This window comes from Salmo salar, chromosome ssa21, assembly GCF_905237065.1.
Source record: "Salmo salar chromosome ssa21, Ssal_v3.1, whole genome shotgun sequence".
Lineage (NCBI taxonomy): Eukaryota > Metazoa > Chordata > Actinopteri > Salmoniformes > Salmonidae > Salmo > Salmo salar.
This window is the reverse complement of record NC_059462.1, coordinates 20,874,093-20,894,410: the sequence shown is the minus strand read 5'-3', so window position 1 is coordinate 20,894,410 and position 20,318 is coordinate 20,874,093. Positions and strand designations below refer to the sequence as shown.

The following is a 20,318-nucleotide window of genomic DNA, read 5'->3' as shown; positions in this document are numbered from 1 at the left end:
GAAGTTGCTGGATTTTGGTGGGAACTGGAACACGCTGTTGTACACGTCGATCCAGAGCAGCCCAAACATGCTCAAGAACTGGGAAGAACTGGGGACATTTTCAGTTTCCAGGAATTGTGAACAGATCCTTGCGTTATGAGACCGTGCGTTATCTTGCTGTAACGTGAGGTGATGGCGGGGAATGAATGGCACGACAATGGGCCTCAGGATCTTGTCACACTATCTCTGTGCATTCAAATTGCCATCAATAAAATGCAATTGTGTTCATTGTCAGTAGCTTATGCCTGCCTGCCAATACCATAACCCCACCATGGGCCAATCCAAAACATTGACATCAGCAAACCGCTCGCCCACACAACACCATACACGCTGTCTGCCATCTGCCCGGTACTGTTGAAACCGGCATTCCTCCGTGAAGAGCAACACCTCTGGTGGACATTCCTGGAGTCAGCATGCCAAGTGAAGGCTCACTCAAAACTTGGCATTGTGTTGTGTGACAAAACTGCACATTTTACAGTGGCCTTTTATTGTCCCCAGCACAAGGTGCAGCTGTGTAATGATCATGCTGTACAATCAGCTTCTTGATATGCCACACCTGCCATGTGGATGTAAACAAGAAACAAGATTTTTATGAGTATGAAACACTTCTGGGATCTTTTATTTCACCTGATGAAATATGAGACTAACACTTTACATGTTGCGTTTATATTTTTGCAAAAATGATCTAAGTGAAAGTACATCTGACAGTATATAATCTCTACTGTATTAAAGGGGGATGAACTCACCAATTCCACATGTTTTCCTGCTGCTCATTAAGAAAAACAAGATTTGAGTCTTGGGAGATAATTTTGATGTTTTTGCTGAGGTCTTTGTGCAATTTTACATCTAGCTAAGGTGTTTGGTGCAGTATATCTCAAGTAAAAAAAAAAGTAATTGGACTGCATCATCTGCTGCTGGCTGCGCTCAGGACTAATTTCGTAAATAAAGCACAAGCTATTACACACTGTTTATCAGTGCCCAAAATCACTAGTTAGCTAGATAAGTTCCATATCTGTGTTTGTCAATGAAGCCAACTAGTTGTAGCTAGCAGGTACATTTGAGCAGGCAGGCCACGTTAGCTGAATCAACTTATCAAGTCACTCGCGAGTGGCAATGTGTGTTTCGGTGCCATTTTGTCTTTTACCACATACTCACTATTACCAAAGCGTGCATCTGTTTGCCAGTATTTCATTGTGAATCATGTTACAAAACAGGCCACGGTAGGACACAAGATGCTTGAGAAAGGGTTTTGAATTTTACAATATGGCAGTTGGGATGGCCAAAATTATCCTACTTACACATTTTAGTCAATTTTGGCACTGGAATAAAAGTTTCTGACTAATATTGATGCCACATAGGCCATTTTCAACCAGATAAATTGGTGTTTGCCTTCAGTTGCTCTTTAAGGCACGGACACACTGGTAGAGTGCTGGCTGTAATTTGCTAACTGGACGCAAACCTATTTTACATGTAGAAACATTCTAACATTTTGTCAGTCCAGTTCGGTAGGCTTCTCTGCCTATGTTGAGTAAATGATTGGACTGCATGCTATCTGCCTTGGCCCTAAGGCATTGTGAACCCTCATGATCCAAGTCACCATGGATCCCCCCTTACTCATGAACAAATACTATGTTCATCCCAATGGAGACACAGGAATCCTATGCACCTTGACACTCAAACATTCTCTGAGTCGTTAGAGTTACAGTACCTTTTGCCCCAACATGTAGAGCAGTATTTCTAATTGTTTATTTTTTTTAGTTCTCTTCTTTCTGGAGTCAGACATTAACATATTGGGTTTCTGTGTCTAAGGGCAGATAGGTCTGTGCACTGACTAATCTCATTTTGTGGATTATGCTACAAATGGAGGCAACACAATCCCCATTATGCTCTAGACAGTTAGAGTACAATGGGCGTGAATTAAACCTTGAGTTTTTCAATTTTCATGTATAGTCATTGCTATATTGTTTTACACCACGGAGACAGAGCTACAGAGCATAAGCCCTTTGGGTAATAACAATTTATGGTGGATAATATAAGTGAACTCCGTTTAAAATGTCGACAACAGGTATAATAGTTGGGTCCCGCTTAAAATGACGTTCAGCTTATAAAGGCTTCATAAAGCCTTCATAATGCCTTCATAAGCACTACATACATGTGTTAAAGCATCTATAACCATATGTCATGCTTTATAAATGGTTCATAAATGTGGCATAACTGTTTGACATAATTACCAATGTCAAATGTGACCTAACCCACTTTATAAAGGGTGACATGCTGTTCTCAAGGATGGCATATGCTCTAAAGTGAAGTCATATTAGTCACATTACACCTAATCTCATTCCCAGACACATCTGCTCTAATGCGCACAAGGTCTGGTGGCCCAACGCATCAAACTTGGCCTTCATTAGTTAGGGTTAGGTTTAAAATCAAATTTTAGGAAGATCAATTGTGGAAATGGGCAGGGTTTAGCCATAATTCTGACTTTTTGACTGTGTTAACTAGTGACGATGACAAATACTTTACTCAGGTCACTCCTATAGATTTCTATGGTCACTCTCACTAAGGCCAACTTTGAATGGTTGATATCCCAGGCTTATATGTGCTGTGTGTGCAACAGCCTGGGGATGACGTTACACCAAGAAACACTTACCTTGATGAAAGCCCCCAACCTAAAGAAATTGAAAGTGTCTTTCTTCTGGAACCAAGTTGCATGTTCCTCAGTACACAAACATGCACACAACAAAAACGAGCCAATCCGTGCGCTGCTGGGCCCAGTCAGGTCTTTGATACATTCACCTACTCCCCTGCTGAAAGAATAGCCACAACATGTTGTCACTATTGTTAACAGGTTGTAACCAAGCCCTGGTCTCCAGCATGGGAACACAAGAGGAATACCTGGTGTGGTTCTGACACACACACAAACCCAAGCTTTGTAGGTCCATCAACACCCTACAGTAACCTGTGGATCATAAGAGAACCTTTATAAATCAGCAGAACGTTAATAACCTATTTATTGACATTTTATGTAATATTCTGTAATACTTAGTGTGAAGTGAGATGCTTTTGGTTGTTCATGATACATCTATAAAGACACTGTACTTAAATGAAATTGAGACCCCTTTGGTAATTTATAACACATACATAAATGCTTTGTATCGTATGACGCTGTACTTACTATAAAGTCAGACTCCTTTGGTCATTGATAACACACACATAAAGGCCTAATGATGTAAAACAAAAATGTATTAACGCTTCGGGAATTATCACTAACAGCTAAAACAAATAAACATTAAAGACTTGTTTAAACCATACATTTCCTTTTATTTGTACATTTTTAAAACAATACAAATATATAAAGTTTAAAAAAGTCCAGCAGTGCAATTACATTGAACATTACACAGGGCTGTGAATAGTGTAGCTTGACCCTGAGTTGGCAGACAAATTATTCTTGCCTCTCTTCCTGCTGGAGGTACTGCATGTTGGTTCCAACCTTAAAAGTAACAAAGAAAGTTAGCAGGCCATTGAGGAAATGTCTTTGTCACACCATCTGGATAAGGCATTTCTGTTCTGCGCCAGAAACTCTAAATGGGGAGATGGAAAATTCCATTTGATTCGTATTATTATATTCCTCTTTTAATTACAAATCTTATGACGTGACAAGGAGATGTGGCTGTATCTAGGTGGATTTTTATTTAGGTGAGCCTGCTAGCTAGCAAAATTTCTGCTGGATAGCAATTGCTCTGAAGTCACTGGAGTTATTTAAAATAATGATTGAGGTAGCTACAGTATGTAATCTAACACAACACTCAACTACTACAAACTAATTTAAATTACAATAAATAAAGGTTACGTTACTTGATTTTAGCTGTCCAGTGGCACCACAAGTGGTCATTTGATTTCCAAACTTATCACATGATCAGCGTCTCGTCATCAACACTAAAAAAGTGATTCCGTGTCATGGAATTTCTGAAATGTTAAAAGTTAAAGTCCTCCACGTAATAGTATAAAAGTGTCAATAACCTGTATTTATTCATGATATATTAAGAGTTATTGTCTAAACATTATCAATGATTAATGTTTGTTCATATTTAAGTGACATTTGCGTAAAATGTGGGTTTTAAAACATGTTCCAAGGTCAAATAAATGCCCCAATCAGAATCACTGTATATGGAATACATATTGGCTTAGAGCAAGAACTACTCTTGGTGCCGCAGTAAAAGTATTGTAGGGAATACTCAGTAAATCTGTAGAATGTATGGTTTCATTACATGGGGCTCTGAATAATATGGAGTGTTGCTGGCCTTTTACTGTATATGGATATCAATGTATATGGAATACATAATCATTACTTATATATACTTACTGCACTACAGAAAACCCGCTAACCAAACATTAAAGGGAAGACCTCTTAATGTCATCCCCTGATGTGGTTTAAGCATTGTTGGGAACACATAAAATCAAGTGTTGTTGTTTTTCTATTAAAAAAGTGTGAAAAACTGGAAAAACCAGAAAAAGATGACTTCAATTTAGAGCGTGTGTCATCCTGCAGCACAGCATTTTTATGGAAAAAGTTGAGGTCAGGTCCAATTTTGACTTTGCACTCAAGAGGGAAAGAGGTTGGGCCATCCTAGAAATGTTTTAGAGAAATATACAGCGCATTTGGAAAGTATTCATACACCTTGACTTTGTAAAAATGTTGTTACGTTACAGCCTTATTCTAAAATTGATTAAATTGTTGTTTTCCCTCATCAATCTATAAACAATATCCCATAATGACAAAGCAAAAACAGGTTTTTATAAATGTTTGCAAATGTATTAAAAATAAAAACTGAAATATCACATTTACATAAGTATTCAGACCCTTTACTCAGTACTTTGTTGAAGTACCTTTGGCAGCGATTACAGCCTTGAGTATTCTTGGGTATGACGCTATAAGTTTGGCACACCTGTATTTGGGGGATTTTCTCACATTCTTCTCTGCAGATCCTCTTAAGCTCTGTCAGGTTGGATGGGGAGTATCGCTGCACAGCTGTTTTCAGGTTATCTCCAGAGATGTTCGATTGGGTTCAGGTCTGGGCTTTCGCTGGGGCACTCAAGGACATTCAGAGACTTCTGCGTTGTCTTGGCTGTGTGCTTAGGGTTGTTGTCCTGTTGGAAGGTGAACCTTCGCCCCAGTCTGAGGTCCAGAGCGCTCTGTAGCAGGTTTTCATCAAGGATCTCTCTGTACTTTGCTCCATTCATCTTTGCCTCAATCCTGACAAGTCTGCCAGTCCCAGCCGCTGAAACACATCCCCACAGCATTATGCTGCCACCACAATGCTTCACCGTAGGGATGGTGCCAGGTTTCCTCCAGATTTGACACTTGGCATTTCAATCTTGGTTTTATCTGACCAGAGAATCTTGTTTCTCATGGTCTGAGAGTCTTTTAGGTGCCTTTTGGCAAGCTCCAAGCCGGCTGTCATGTGCCTTTTACTGAGGAGTGGCTTCCGTCTGGCCACTCTACCATAAACGCTTGATTGGTGGAGTCCTTCAGAGATGATTGTCCTTCTGGAAGGTTCTCCCATCTCCACAGAGGAACTCTGGAGCTCTATCAGAATGACCATTGGGTCCTTGGTCACCTTCCTGATCAAGGCCCTTCTCCCCCGATTGCTCAGTTTGGCCATGCGGCAAGCTCTAGGAAGAGTCTGGTGGTTTCAAACTACTTCCATTTAAGAATGATGGAGGCTACTGTGTTCTTGGGGACCTTCAATGCTGCAGACATATTTTGGTACCGTTCCCCAGATTTCTGCCTCGACACAATCCTGTCTCGGAGCTCTACGGACAATTCCTTCAACCTCATGTTTTGGTTATTGCTCTGACATGCACTGTCAACTGTGGGACCTTATATTGACAGGTGTGTGCCTTTCCCAATCATGTCCAATGAATTGAATTCATCACAGGTGGACTCCAATCAAGTCGTAGAAACATCTCAAGGATGATCAATGAAAACAGGATGCACCTGGGCTCAATTTCGAGTCTTATAGCAAGGGGTCTGAATACTTATGTAAATAAGCTATTTTCTGGTTTACATTTGTTTTGTAAATTAGCAAACATTTCTTAAAAACCTGTTTTCGCTTTGTCATTATGGGGTATTGTGTAGAGATTGATGAGAAAAAAAATAAACTCCACTATCCTGGCGTTGCAATGCTCTACCAAGATGCATTGTGAATACTTTGTGAAGCCTCAATTTAACATGATTTATAAGGCCTTTAGTGCTTATGCCACCCTTTAGAAAGCACAGATTTATGTCATATGTGACATAGTGGCTTATGTCGCATTTGACTTTTGGTATTTATGTCACAGTTATGCCACATTTATGAACCCTTTATAAAGCATGACATATTGTTATAGATGATTTGTAACACAGGCATGTAGTGTTTCTGAATGTTTTAAGAAGGCATATGAAGCCTTTATATGCTGCACTTAATTTAAAGCGAGACCAATAGTTGTTAGATACAATTTAACAATGTGCACCTACACTGACTGCACTTATATGCGGTAATACATATGTATATATACCTTGGTATGAGGAATAATTATTGTGACTACAGTATATGTCATTTCTAGGTTATTACAGTGTTGTCACAATTACATGTGTTATTCCTCTGTAGTTACTGTGATATAAGGCCTTATTTAATGTAAATGTCTTTATTATATCCTGTTATCTCACAAGTAGGTTTCCTGTTCATGGCAATGAACAGGAAACAGCTATGACAACAGCTATGACAACAGACCATGCTGGTATGGAACCGTTGTTGGGGTCATCCTGGTAACAAGGCAGGAGGTTATGATACTGATACTCTTGCAGGGTGACTGATCAGTGCTGCTTCCACAAATACAAAGAGGATAACCACCTGTTCTACCACCAGAGAAAAGGAAATCATTGAGCATCCACCCTGCGAGAGAGGGAGAGAGGGGGAGAGAGACAATCAAAATCTCTCTTCATACATGGAGATTAACCTGTTCTCTGTGGAGATGGGATGGAGGGATAAGAGGAGTGTAGAGAAATAAAGGTCTGGCACTGAGAATGTTAAGACACATGGAAGCTGTTGCCAAGGAGATGACAAATATTCCCACCCTTGACCCTGGAATGAGTCACCGTGACCAATACTGGAAATGATCAGTGTTGTTATGTGCTTGGAGCAGCACTCATTCACAGTGGCTGAAGAGAAGAAAATATCCTGTTATTCTCGATCACTGTAAATGAAACTGAATACTCCTGGTTATTGTTTTAGGAAAGGGTACGTGTTCGTCTTGCTGTTACGAGGTGGGATCTGTGTTGTGTGTCCTCTGAGTCACATTGGACATTCTCATTGTCTCCATCTGGAGTCAACTCAAAGGGAGATGTTTGGAATATTGTGTTTCCACCTTTCTCTCTGCATTTATCAAACCTTGCACTCTAAATAAAATTTTGCTCTGTGGCCATTAAGTTTCCCCATAACAGTACATTAAAAAACAAGATTAATACACTCTGGCAATAAAGAGGCATGGAACTGTCATATTGTGTAATTTTAACCATTATTTCTGAGAACCCTGGCAGGTTTTAGGTAGTTAATACTTCTCAAAGAGCTACTCATTTCAACTCATGCAAAGAAGGCTGTGCACAAGCATAAATATGGGAATATTGTATTAAATGTCATAAGATTCACAGCATGCCAAAGAGCAGAGGACGTGAGAATCAATCTCAATGTAACAGTTCCAAAAGTTCCAAACAGTTCCAAACTCCTGCTACGCTAGACAAGAGGGTCCCGTTTTAAAGGTCTCCATGCAGCAGGCAATTGAGACGAACGTTCCATCGATTGAACCAATTTAAGTGAAATTTTACATTAAGTATTTCTAAGCATTCTAAAAAAAAATTGCTGAAGCAAAAAGGCTATATCCCTATTTCAAACCCTTCTCTCACTGACTCGGTCAGGAAATGACCAAATCACAGAGTTAAATGATGCACATCTCTTTTTTAGCATAGGCCTCAGTCTTCTCCAAATGGAGAATTGAGAGCAGGCACAGACCTGACCATGTGGAAACAGTACTTAATTGCACAAGAGGATCATTTCTGCAGACATTATATGAACCATTCAAAGGTAAGCGTTGGTCCCGAATGAAGACCCTGTCGAGTTTTATGAGGTGAGAGAAATATGCTGTTCTCCCATATGGGCCATCTCAGTGTCCACTTCAATACATCTGGAGTTTCCTTCTAATTAAAAATAGTGTGTAGAACACACCTGGCTTTCAATCCCCAAGATTCCTTGTCCTGAAACAGCCTGTGCTGTTTTTCTGAACAGCCAATAGGGTTTCTACTGCTGTCCCAGGTCCTTCCCTCGTTCCAATACCCAAAGAAGAGCTTCCAATGTCGTAAGATGGATTTTGTTTGCCAGTTCCCTAATAATATTTTCCTAACACAACACTCCTAACCTACTGACTCACTTGATAGCTATGGACTTGATAACTGGAGGCAAAAAGGCAATGAACCATTGAATAAAAAAAATCAGCACAGAGCACAACCAGTCTGCCATCTCTGGCTTAGGCCTAATTTAGGCCAACACAGCCTTGCACTAAGGGGGCCCTTGTCTCTCAACAAATTGCTTCTGCAATGCATGGAACAAATTATCAGGTCTCAAGCCAGCGAGATCTGACTCACATGAAGCTCTCTGTACAGGAGGACTTGATGAGGTGCTGGGTCCTATAAAGCTACAGGGGAGATTAGGCTTTGTCACGTCCTGACCATAGTAAGTTGTTATTTTCTATGATAGAGTAGGTCAGGGCGTGACAGGGGGTGTTTGTCCGTTTTGGATGTCCATGTTTAGTTTCTAGTTTTGTATTTCTAGGTTGGTTTTTGTTTGGCATGACCTCCAATTAGAGGCAGCCGGTTGTCGTTGTCTCTAATTGGAGGTCATATTTAAGTTGCTTTTGTCCCACTTGTGTTTTGTGGGTGATTATATTTTGTGAGTGTGTTTGTTCCTCCTGCGTCACGGTTTGTTGTTTTGTTCCTTCAGTTTATTTTGTATCGCATTAAGTTTCCCAGTCCAATAAATATGTGGAACGAAACCGATGCTGCATTTTGGTCCGATCATTCGAACAGCCGTGACAGAATCACCCAACAACAAAGGACCAAGCAGCGTGGAATGGAGCAGCGGGAAAAATGGACTTGGGAGGAGATATTAGATGGGAAAGGACTCTGGAGGCAGGCTGGGGAGTATCGCCGTCCGAAGGAGGAAATCGAGGAAGCAAGAGCAGAGCGGCGATACTATGAGGCGCTATATCCACCAAGAGGCAAGGATGAGAGGCAGCACCAAATAATTTTTGGGGCGGGGGCACACGGCAGATTGGCTAAGGCGGTTGTAAGACCTGAGCCAACTCCCCGTGCTTACCGTGGGGAGCGAGTGACTGAGCAAGCACCGTGTTATGCGGTGATGCGCACTGTGTCGTCAGTGCGCACTCACAGCCCGGTGCACTCGGTACAAGCTCCTCACCGTTGCCGTGCTAGAGTTGGCCGTCAGCCAGGAAGAAGTGCACCGGCTCAGCGTATCTGGTCTCCAGTGCGTCTCTTCGGTCCAGGTTAGCTTGGTACCCCCCTTTCACCAGCACAGCCCAGTTCGTCCTGTGCCGGCGCTCCGCCCTTGCTTGGCTCAAATAACCATCCAGCCAGGACAGGGTGTGCCAGCTCTAAGCTCCAGACCTCCGGTGCGCCTCCGGAGCCCAGTATGTCCTGTGCCTCCTTCTCGCACTCGCCCTGAGGTGCGTGTTACTAGTCTGGCGCCTCCTATGCCAGCTCCACACATCAGGCCTCCAGTGCGCCTGCCCAGTCCGGGGTGTCCTGTTCCTGCTCCCCGCACTCGCCCTGAGGTGCGTGTTACGCTCCTCAGCCCGGAACCTCCAGCAACGCTCCTCAGCCCGGGGCCTCCAGCAACGCTCCCCAGCCCGGAGCCTCCAGCGATGCTCCCCAGCCCAGAGCCTCCAGCGATGCTCCCCAGCCCGGAGCCTCCAGCGACGCTCCCCAGCCCGGAGCCTCCAGCGATGGTCCGCAGCCCGGAGCCTCCAGCGGCGGTCTGCAGCCCGGAGCCTTCAGTGGTGGTCTGCAGCCCAGAGTCTTCAGCGGCGGCCTTTAGCCCAGAGTCTTCAGCGGCGGTTGGCGGTCCGAAGCCTCTGGCAAGGATCCATGGTCTGGTTCCTCCGGACATACAGAAGCGGGGGGGATCAGCGGGCGGTGGGGGTACTACGCCCGGAACCAGAGCCACAGCCGTAGACATTAGTCACCCACCCTAACCACCCTTTGTGGGGTTTTTTTGGGGGGGGGTTTGTTGTTTAGGGGGGTTTTGTTGTTTGGTTTTGTAGGTGCGGTCGGAGACCTTTGGGGGGGTACTGTCACGTCCTGACCATAGTAAGTTGTTATTTTCTATGATAGAGTAGGTCAGGGCATGACAGGGAGAGTTTGTCCGTTTTTGTATTTCTATGTTTAGTTTCAAGTTTTGTATTTCTAGGTTGGTTTTTGTTTGGCATTACCTCCAATTAGAGGCAGCCGGTTGTCGTTGTCTCTAATTGGAGGTCATATTTAAGTTGCTTTTGTCCCACTTGTATTTTGTGGGTGATTATATTTTGTGAGTGTGTTTGTTCCTCCTGCATCACGGTTTGTTGTTTTGTTCCTTCAGTTTATTTTGAATCACATTAAGTTTCCCATTCCAATAAATATGTGGAACGAAACCGACGCTGCATTTTGGTCCGATCATTCGAACAGCCGTGACAGGTTTATACAATCATGGTGGGCTCTAGTCCTTCAGTCCCTGCATCTGCCTTGCACAACCCTTAAAATCTGTTATGGCTAGGGGTTCCGCTAGCGGAACGTTTTGACAACATCCGGTGAAATTGCAGAGCACAAAATTCCCCAAAAATTATTTGAAATATTTAACTTTCATACATTCACAAGTGCAATACACTAAATTAAAGCTTAACTTCTTGTTAATCTAGCCACCATGTCAGATTTCAAAAAGGCTTTACGGTGAAAGCAAACCATGTGATTATCTGAGGACATCAACCCAAACAAACAAACACATGACAATCATATTTCAACCCGCCAGGCGCGACGCAAAACTCAGAAATAACGATAAAACTCATGCCTTACCTTTGAAGGTCGGCACTACAATATGTCCCGTAAACATCACAAATGGTCTTTTGTTCGATTAATTCCGTCATTATATCTCCAAAATGTCCATTTATTTGGCGCGTTTGATTCAGAAAAACACCGGTGCCAACTCGCCCAAAATATCTAATAAGTTACCTGTAAACTTGTTCCAAACATTTCAAACAACTTTCCTAATCCAACTTTAGGTATTTTAAAACGTAAATAATCGATAAAATTTAAGACGGGATAAACTGCATTCAATACCGGACGAAAACAAAGTGAACCACAAAAACATTAGAGTGCACTAGGCTGGACCCTCGTTCTGAATAGCCGTACTTCTTCATTTCTCCAAAGAAAAACATCAACCAATTTCTAAAGACTGTTGACATCTAGTGGAAGCAATAGGAACTGCAAGCAAGTGCCTCAGAAATCTAGGTTCCCATAGAAATCCAATTGAAAACAGTTCCTGGATGGTTTGTCCATGGGGTTTCGCCTGCCAAATAAGTTCTGTTATACTCACAGACATTATTTTAACAGTTGTAGAAATTTTAGAGTGTTTTCTATCCAAATCTACCAATTATATGCATATCCTAGCTTCTGGGCCTGAGTAGCAAGCAGTTTACTTTGGGCATGCTTTTCAGCCGGACATGAAAATACTGCCCCCTATCCCAAACAGGTTAAAGTTCTGATCATGTCACATTTTAGCAGATCCAAGCTGGGTTCCAGCCTACCAAGTCCTCACTACATTTCTTGGGGAGCAGAAAGGCATACAGAATAGCCTTTTAATGATTATGAATGCTGCCCGTTTGAACTTGTCTTATTCTACGTAACAGATGATGGACGTGGCAAGGTCCAACTGTGATCCATAATGGAATATTCAAGCCCTTAGTCAAACAAGCTGTGGCCAAGCAGCATTAGAATATTAAGCATCTACTATGATTTAGGGCTGATATCCTTGTATCGGAATTAATCTTGGCATCATCTGCTGAGAAGTTCTCCCTGATTGCTTGTGTCTTGTGCACACAATAACATATTGTACATACCAGGGAGCTGAGAGAAAGTGTCGGGACAGGGCAAAGATAAACAGCTGGAGACATGGTCCTCATTATCAAACATGCAATGGACATTCTGAGGATTCGGCTTTGTCACAAAGCACATCGACCGTTTACTGAGTCATTATGCTTGGGTTTTATTTGTCAAGGGTTGGCCCTATACAGGGCTCATTTCCATGTATCAAACAACACGGCGATTGGAGAAAGAAATAACAGTAATTCTTTCAGTTTATAGTTTCAAGGATGTGATCCTTGAAGGTCATAATTCGACATTTATGGAGACCACAATGCGGTAACAGGCCTGCCAAACAGTCTGCCAAGTGATGTGGCCGCAGCACAGTCATTAATGCGACTGTAACTGCTCACATTTCTCGACTGGAGCTGGAATAAAAGACTAATGAATGACACCACAAAGACTTGATGCGTAACGTCCCCAAGAATGTGTCAATGTCTTTAGAAAGCATCGGGTGCAGCTGGTTATCCAGCCCACACATGGGCTTGTCACCAAAGCCAAAGCGGCGTTCTTCGAGCGAGGAACAGTCAGGCGCCTTTGTGCAGGAGTGACGGTGTGGCAATGTGGAACCAGCCTAATGGCGGGCTGGTGATTAACTACCCTTCGCTGACGCTGGAATTTGTCCGCACAAAGCCGAACAACAGTGGGTGCCCAGCCAAGTCAAGTGTTCTTCGAGTCATCACCACCTACCACCATCACTTTCTTTTATGACTTGGACGCTCGCTGGTCACTCTTCAAATAACGAAGAGCCCTTTACTTTCCATTTACGTTGACCAAAGATTAAAGACAACCACCCAAAGCTGTGCTTTTGTCTTCTGAAAACCTTTTGTGGTGTGTCTTGTGAGGGAGCATGACTAAGCGACTCTCCCACGTCATCATATAAACCACCCGGAGTCTGTTCTTCCTCATTAATGTGAAGTTTCCTGATATCTCACCCCTTGGCACTGGGGAAACACACATGCCTGGGAATGGGAAACTCTGTGACGATGGCAAGCCTTCCCATAGGCTCTGGAAAAGTCCCTCTCTGCTCGGCACTGACCTCTGCGTCACTACTGCCTGGCACTAGCCAACCAGGAAATGCCAGATGCCACCAGGGGGAATTCCCCCGTGTGGCGAATGATGAATCAGATAATTGCTTTTGGGAATAAAATGTTCCGCCTAGATAAGATGTCCAATGCAAAGCACTGATGTGTTTTGCAAAAGACTGATGTGTTTCGCAAAATAAGGTGAGATAATTGGTCAGTGTGATTCTCAGCGAATGGATTCCCTCTTCCAAATCGACTATGAAGGAGATTTAAATATATATATATATGTTTTAAGGTTGCCAGTTTGTATTTTCTGTCAGATCACCCTCACTGTCCATAGGTTTGGAGTAGTACTGTATGCTATATCTATAAATGCAGATGTACAAATTGTGAGATATTTCCAAAAACAGTCATTGAAATTGACTCCTTAATACATCAACCTCCACTCTGTTTTTGCAAGTGCATGTCAAGCTGTCAGCTTGGGTCTGTGCTGGTTTCTTTCATAGTTGTGAGATGATTGATTATTAGTTTTTTTCTGTTGAGTCATAACATAACATCAAGGGGGAGATGACGGGCTCAAAAAACTTTAACTAGTGAAAAACTGCAGTATGAGACATTTTGTGCATTCCTCATTTATACTCACATCATTCATTATATATAAAGAAAAGGCCATCACATGTAATATATCGAAGAATGCAAATAAGAATATCTGTTGCAGTAAACATTCTGAGAAAACTGTCAGGGGGAAATTATAAACTAAATGTTTGGAGAATTTCAAACAACAAACTGCAATTCAAATATGCTCTCTGATGAATTGCTTTCAAACTGAAATACTTAAAAATTAGAAAATGAATAAAGGATAAATATCGACATCACATCAATGATACCTTTTGGATAATCTCAGATTTTAAACTTTGACACAATGGTTTGATAAAATGCCTTCCATTTCCCCCTGTAATACTTCCTACATCGTAGCAATGCCCAAAATAAACCAGTGTAGAGATTTGGCATCTGACGCACATCTAACTCAAGGACTTCCTGATGAAATCTAAACTCACTGTGACAAGCAAAATGTGTTATGCAAAACCGTTTCACCCCTCCACAAATCCAAAGCCTTTTTATGGAAGAAATCTGTGAAACAATCCAAATATTCCAAACAGGTTTGTTCTGAATAAACTTTAATCTGGTGGGTTATGTCTCTTCAGACTTTGCTTCACAGACACACCATAAATGGCGAAAGCAGTCAGAGCGGAACAAAATGTCTAATCCTTCATTTTTCTTTTACATTTCCAAACAGCTTCCCTCCTGAATGACATATCATGCCTTCTTCCGATAACTGTGGGCCTGAGCTGCATACAGTATCTCAAAATGACTGTGGCTCCATTAGGCTATATGTAACATGTGTGCAGTGTGTGGTTAAAATCACTGGTGAAGCCAACCCAGGAAAAAAGCCATATTACAACCTATGTGTTATGATATTTGTGTTGATTGCTCTATAACCTTTTAGTTCATATGCCTTGCCACCATGATATATAGGCCTAAGGCTGAGACAATAAGAAGACAGTGGCAGAATAAATTCAACCACACCTTTGTTTCATCACAAAACCAGAGAGCAACATCTGTCCGGTGGAGTCCACAAAGCATATTGCATGTAACAAACAGTTACATGATCTACAGCATGGCCAATCAAGTTAATGTTTCCGACATTTTCGGACTAAACAACTTGATTTAGAACACTGGAGAGTTACCGCAGGTAGCAAAGAAAACAGGTGCAGCCTCCACAATTCCAGCACCATTTCAACTTCAACATTTCCACATCATCAAATCACCCATGCTTAGGTTAATACAATAACAACTAAAAGATTACAAAAACAATTTAGTCCAATCAACGTAAGCTAAACATCATGATTTCTGATTTCTGTGTGTGTATGTAAGCAGAAAAAAAACATGAATCATTCTACTTGTAGAGAACCGTCAAAGCCATCTTCCTCTCTTCCATGTTTCCGAAACTGTCTATGACTTTGTCATAAGGTACACACTTTTAGTTTTTGTTGTCCTAGGCTACCTGGCTAAAATGATTGCTTGCTAGCCTAACTTCCTTTCATGGACAATGATTAGCCAGCTAGCCTACTACATCTAACAGTGGAGGGTCCTCAGAGGATGAAGGGGAAGACCATCCTCTCAGTGAGTTTCAGAATAATTAAAACTATACTAAATATATCCACGTCACCAAATACCTGATTAAAACAATGTTTTGCAATAAAGGTCTACAGTAGTCTCAACAACACACTTTAGACTAGCACCATGGTGATGCCAGAAGACAGCTATTCTCTGTCCTCCTCTGGCTACATTGACTTCAATACAAAATGTAGGAGGCGTGTAGGCCTTACCCCCTTCCATAGACCTACATGGTAATTATGACCACTTCTGTAGGACGTCCTCCAACCAATCAAAGCTTTTGCAATATGAACTGACATGTTGTCGATCCAATCATAGGATTAGGGGCAGAGAACAAATCTAGTGTTGTATATTGGGGTTGTGCCACAGAGCATTATGGAGGTTCTATATGTTGGGAAGCTTGGTGAGATATTGGATAGAGACTGAGAGTGAAGTGTGATAGTTGAGCATTTTAAGGATATTATTCAATTCAACTTAGTTTCTTCAAACTACAGGAAACAGAGGAAGGAGATTATATATTGTTTTCTTGGTTTAAGAACTTTATTTCTGTGTGGAGTAAGTGCAATTTATTTCAATTTGACTTGATAAAGTTAGGAGCAAGCGCTAACATTAGCTAGCTACCAGAGTAGAGTTTTTCCTGACAGAATCTCTAGCTAATGCGAACAACAACGTAGTGGATTTTTTTGTTCAAGAACCCCTTTCATTGCCGACATCAGATTCAAGCTTCTTGGAAAAAGCCACATAGATCCTGTAATGGATGAAGATCTGTGAATTCAAACTGCTCAACACAATGAGAAGGTAAGAAGAAACAGGTTCACAAGTGGCGTATCAGCAAGAGTTGGCTTTTACTTAGCGACACAGTGAGAGGGAAAGTTCAGCTAACAAGGGCAACCACAAGGAGCTTGCAGAGGTACAGTTGAAGTCGGAAGTTTACATACACTTAGGTTGGAGACATTAAAACTTGTTTTTCAACCACTCCACAAATTCCTTGTTAACAAACTATAGTTTTGGCAAGTTGATTAGGACATCTACTTTGTGCATGACACAAGTAATTTTTCCAACAATTGTTTACAGACAGATTATTTCACTGTATCAAAATTCCAGTGGGTCCGAAGTTTACATACACTAAGTTGGCTGTGCCTTTAAACAGCTTGGAAAATTCCAGAATATTATGTAATGGCTTTAGAAGCTTCAAATAGGCTAATTGACAACATTTGAGATAATTGGAGGTTTACCTGTGGATGTATTTCAAGGCCTACCTTCAAACTCAGTGCCTCTTTGCTTGACATCATTGGAAAATCAAAATTAAATCAGCCAAGACCTCAGAAAAAAAATGTAGACCTCCACAAGTCTGGTTCATCCTTAGGAGCAATTTCCAAATGCCTGAAGGTACCACGTTCATCTCTACAAACAATAGTACGCAAATATAAACACCATGGGACCACACAGCCGTCACACCGCTCAGGAAGGAGACGTGTTCTGTCTCCTAGAGATGAACGTACTTTGGTGCAAAAAGTGCAAATCAATCCCAGAACAACAGCAAAGGACTTTGTGAAGATGCTGGAGGAATTAGGTACAAAAGTATCGATATCCGCAGTAAAAAAAAAAGTCCTATATCGACAACTGCACATAGGGACAAAGATAGTACTTTTTGAGAAATGTCCTCTGGTCTGATGAAACAAAATAGAACAGTTTGGGCATAATGACCATCGTTATGTTTGGAGGAAAAAGTGGGAGGCTTGCAAGCCAAAGAGCACCATCCCAACCGTGAAACACGGCAGCACCAGCATCATGTTGTGGGGGTGCTTTGCTGCAGGAGGGACTGGTGCACTTCACAAAATAGATGGCATCATGAGGAGGACAATTATGTGGATACATTGAAGCAACACCTCAAGACATCTGTCAGGAAGTTAAAGCTTGGTCGCAAATGGGTCTTCCAAATGGACAATGACTCCAAGCATACTTCCAAAGTTGTGGCAAAATGGCTTAAGGACAACAAAGTCAAGGTATTGGAGTGGCCATCACAAAGCCCTAACCTCAATCCTATAGGACATTTGTGAGCAGAACTGAGAAAGCATGTGCGAGCAAGGAGGCCTGCAAACCCGACTCAGTTACACCAGGTCTGTCAGGAGGAATGGGCCAAAATTCACTCAACTTCTTGTGGGAAGCTTGTGGAAGGCTACCCGAAATGTTTGACCCAAGTTAAACAATTTTAAGGCAATGCTACCAAATACTAATTGGGTGTATGTAAACTTCTGACCCACTGGGAATGTGATGAAAGAAATAAAAACTGAAATAAATAATTCTCTCAACTATTATTCTGACATTTTACATTCTTAAAATAAATTGGTGATCCTAACTGACCTAAGACAGGGAATTTTTACCAGGATTAAATGTCATGAATTGTGAAAAACTGAGTTTAAATGTGTTTGCCTAAGGTGTATGTAAACTTCCGACTTCAACTGTAATTGCACGTTGCGATGCTTTACTTGCAGAGCATACTGTCTTCTCTGGGATGTCGAAATCAATTCAGAATGATTTGATCACTTCCATTGCATCATCCATTAAAAGTTAGATTAAAACGAGAGGTTGATGCAGCACATTTTTTCCGTGCACACTCAAGTAGGCTTTCCATTTTCCTCCTGTATTTATTTAGCAAAGGTGATAACACATAATCCCTCCGGACAGACACAAGCAAAAACTCATTACATACATGTTGCAGCAGCCTAAGCTACACCTAAACATTAGAGATTTGACATGCTGTATGGGATGGAAATGAGACACTTTTTCAGTCTGATCAATTGTAGGCTACTAATAATAGCAGCTGCATACAGCCTATGTGTCACGTCCTGACCATAGAAAGATGTTATCTTCTATGGTAGAGTAGGTCAGGGCGTGACAGGGGGTTTTGTCTAGTTTATTTATTTCTAAGTTGGTTCTAGTTTATTTTTTCTATGTTGGGGTTTTGTCTAGTTTCTGTATTTCTATGTGGGGTTCTAGTTTCTGTATTTCTATGTTGTTGTTTTTGGGATGATCTCCAATTAGAGGCAGCTGGTCATCGTTGTCTCTAATTGGGGATCATATTTAAGTTGTTGTTTTTCCCACTAGGTTTTGTGGAAGATTATTTTGAGTAAGTGTATGTTGGACCTCTTCGTCACGGTTTGTTGTTTTGTTTATTAGTTTATTTGTATGTCTTGCATAGTTTCACAGTTTTAATAAAATGTGGAACGATACGCACGCTGCGCCTTGGTCTCCATCATACGACAAACGTGACACTATGTGCCCTGTCCATCTGGTCAGGGTAAACAAATTAGTAACCTTATATAATTTGTGAGAGTTCAGTGGCCAGCCGGAGGAAGACGACATGACAGCCCCCTCCTAAGGGAATAAGTACTCAGTGTATAGCGAATGAATACACACCTGGTCCTACTAATTGGCTTGGTGTCTCCCTCCATATAGGTGTGCCAGGAGAAGAGCTGGGGGAGGGATTGGGAGCAGACACAGAGACCTGTGAGGACATCGGACTTTCCTACCTCAGAGAAAGCGTCTTCATCTGATGCACCTTGGCTCTATGTTAAACAAGGCAGGCTATAGATAGAGGGAAGCATTCCCCCAGTAAATATGATGTGCAGTCTAAAGACAAGGGAAGCTGTTTGTTGTTTTGAGTTCCCTTTTTGGCCACGGCCTTTTGGTCAGCTGCTTATGAATATTTTTACGCTGTTTCAGCGTTGGACGCTACCTTGTACTGGACTTATTTTGTTGGGCGAAAGAACCTGTTTAGTGACAATTTAAATAAAAGGAACCACTGCCTTCGGTCTGTTAATTTCATGCCTCCCGCCTGTGGTAGCGTGTTTTGGACTAGCTGATCCGTCATAATTTATAGTACATATTTTTGTCAGGAGAAAATGTGAATGTGATCAAATTTGGTCAATATTCAAACTTGGGTTGGCTAGGCTACCTATATCTCTTCAATCCCAAATTATTAACTGGAATTAATGAATCAACATAATAGTGATGGCATAGACTGAGTTCATTTTTAATTAGGCCTACAATTGCATAAAGCGAGCTTAGCCATGTGAGTTCTATTGTCTCTGTGTCTGTGTAGAGGAAAACCCTCTGTTAGTCTAAATATAATGAATATGACCAAGTGTAAGGTTTCTGTAGTTTGACAGCGTTAAATCCTGGTCTCCCCTCAGTGGAAGAGTTGATCTCTTCTGTCCTGCACTGAAGCCAATGAATGCATCAACCCCTATCCTGCACTGAAGTCAAACCTCTGAACACCTAAACTCATGCCTCATACCCTCATTCAATCACTGTTGTGATCCCTTCTCAACACTGTAAGTAGCCCTCTCATTCCCATTCCCCATAATATTGTAAAATAAATGTAATTATTAAATGCTTTAGGTTAAAATAATTCGTTTTTGACGATTTTTAAAACACACTGTCTTCTTTGCGGTCCGCGCCTATACCGTCGGTCTCCCATGCTCCTTCATTTTTCAAGTCACCAGCCTCCACTGACATCTAGATACACAATGAACTTCCATCCTCTCAGCCCAGAGGCACAATGTATGAATTTATAGTTGGATCAGAATCTTTGTTTTAATCATTGGCTAGTACGTAGATTTAAGTAAAAACATAAGTCCAAAGCCCTATCTCCATTCATGGCTAATTTAGGAAAGGGCTAATTTTAGCTAGCTAGCTACCGGAGGACAGCAACACAACTAAATGCAACAATTCAAGGTTTTTTTCTGTCAAGGACGTTTGGCTTTTGATGTGATGTGATTGGTGTGAAGCCAAATTCAAACTGGCTTCCCTTGATCATTTTTTCTAGTGCGCCAGGGCCATTCACATTTGAG

General features: G+C 41.6%; 1 protein-coding gene across 1 annotated transcript in view; it reads left to right on the top strand.

The window, feature by feature from the left end:
- igfbp-2b2 (insulin-like growth factor binding protein 2 paralog B2) overlaps window positions 1-19,198 on the top strand; it is a 113,688-nt gene extending 94,490 nt beyond the window's left edge. Inside the window, exon 4 of the mRNA XM_014164311.2 lies at window positions 18,922-19,198. Within this exon, the coding sequence (XP_014019786.1) occupies window positions 18,922-19,056 (135 nt within the window). The 3' untranslated portion in view covers window positions 19,057-19,198. The remainder of the gene's footprint in view (window positions 1-18,921) is intronic.
- The last annotated feature ends 1,120 nt before the right edge of the window (window positions 19,199-20,318 follow it).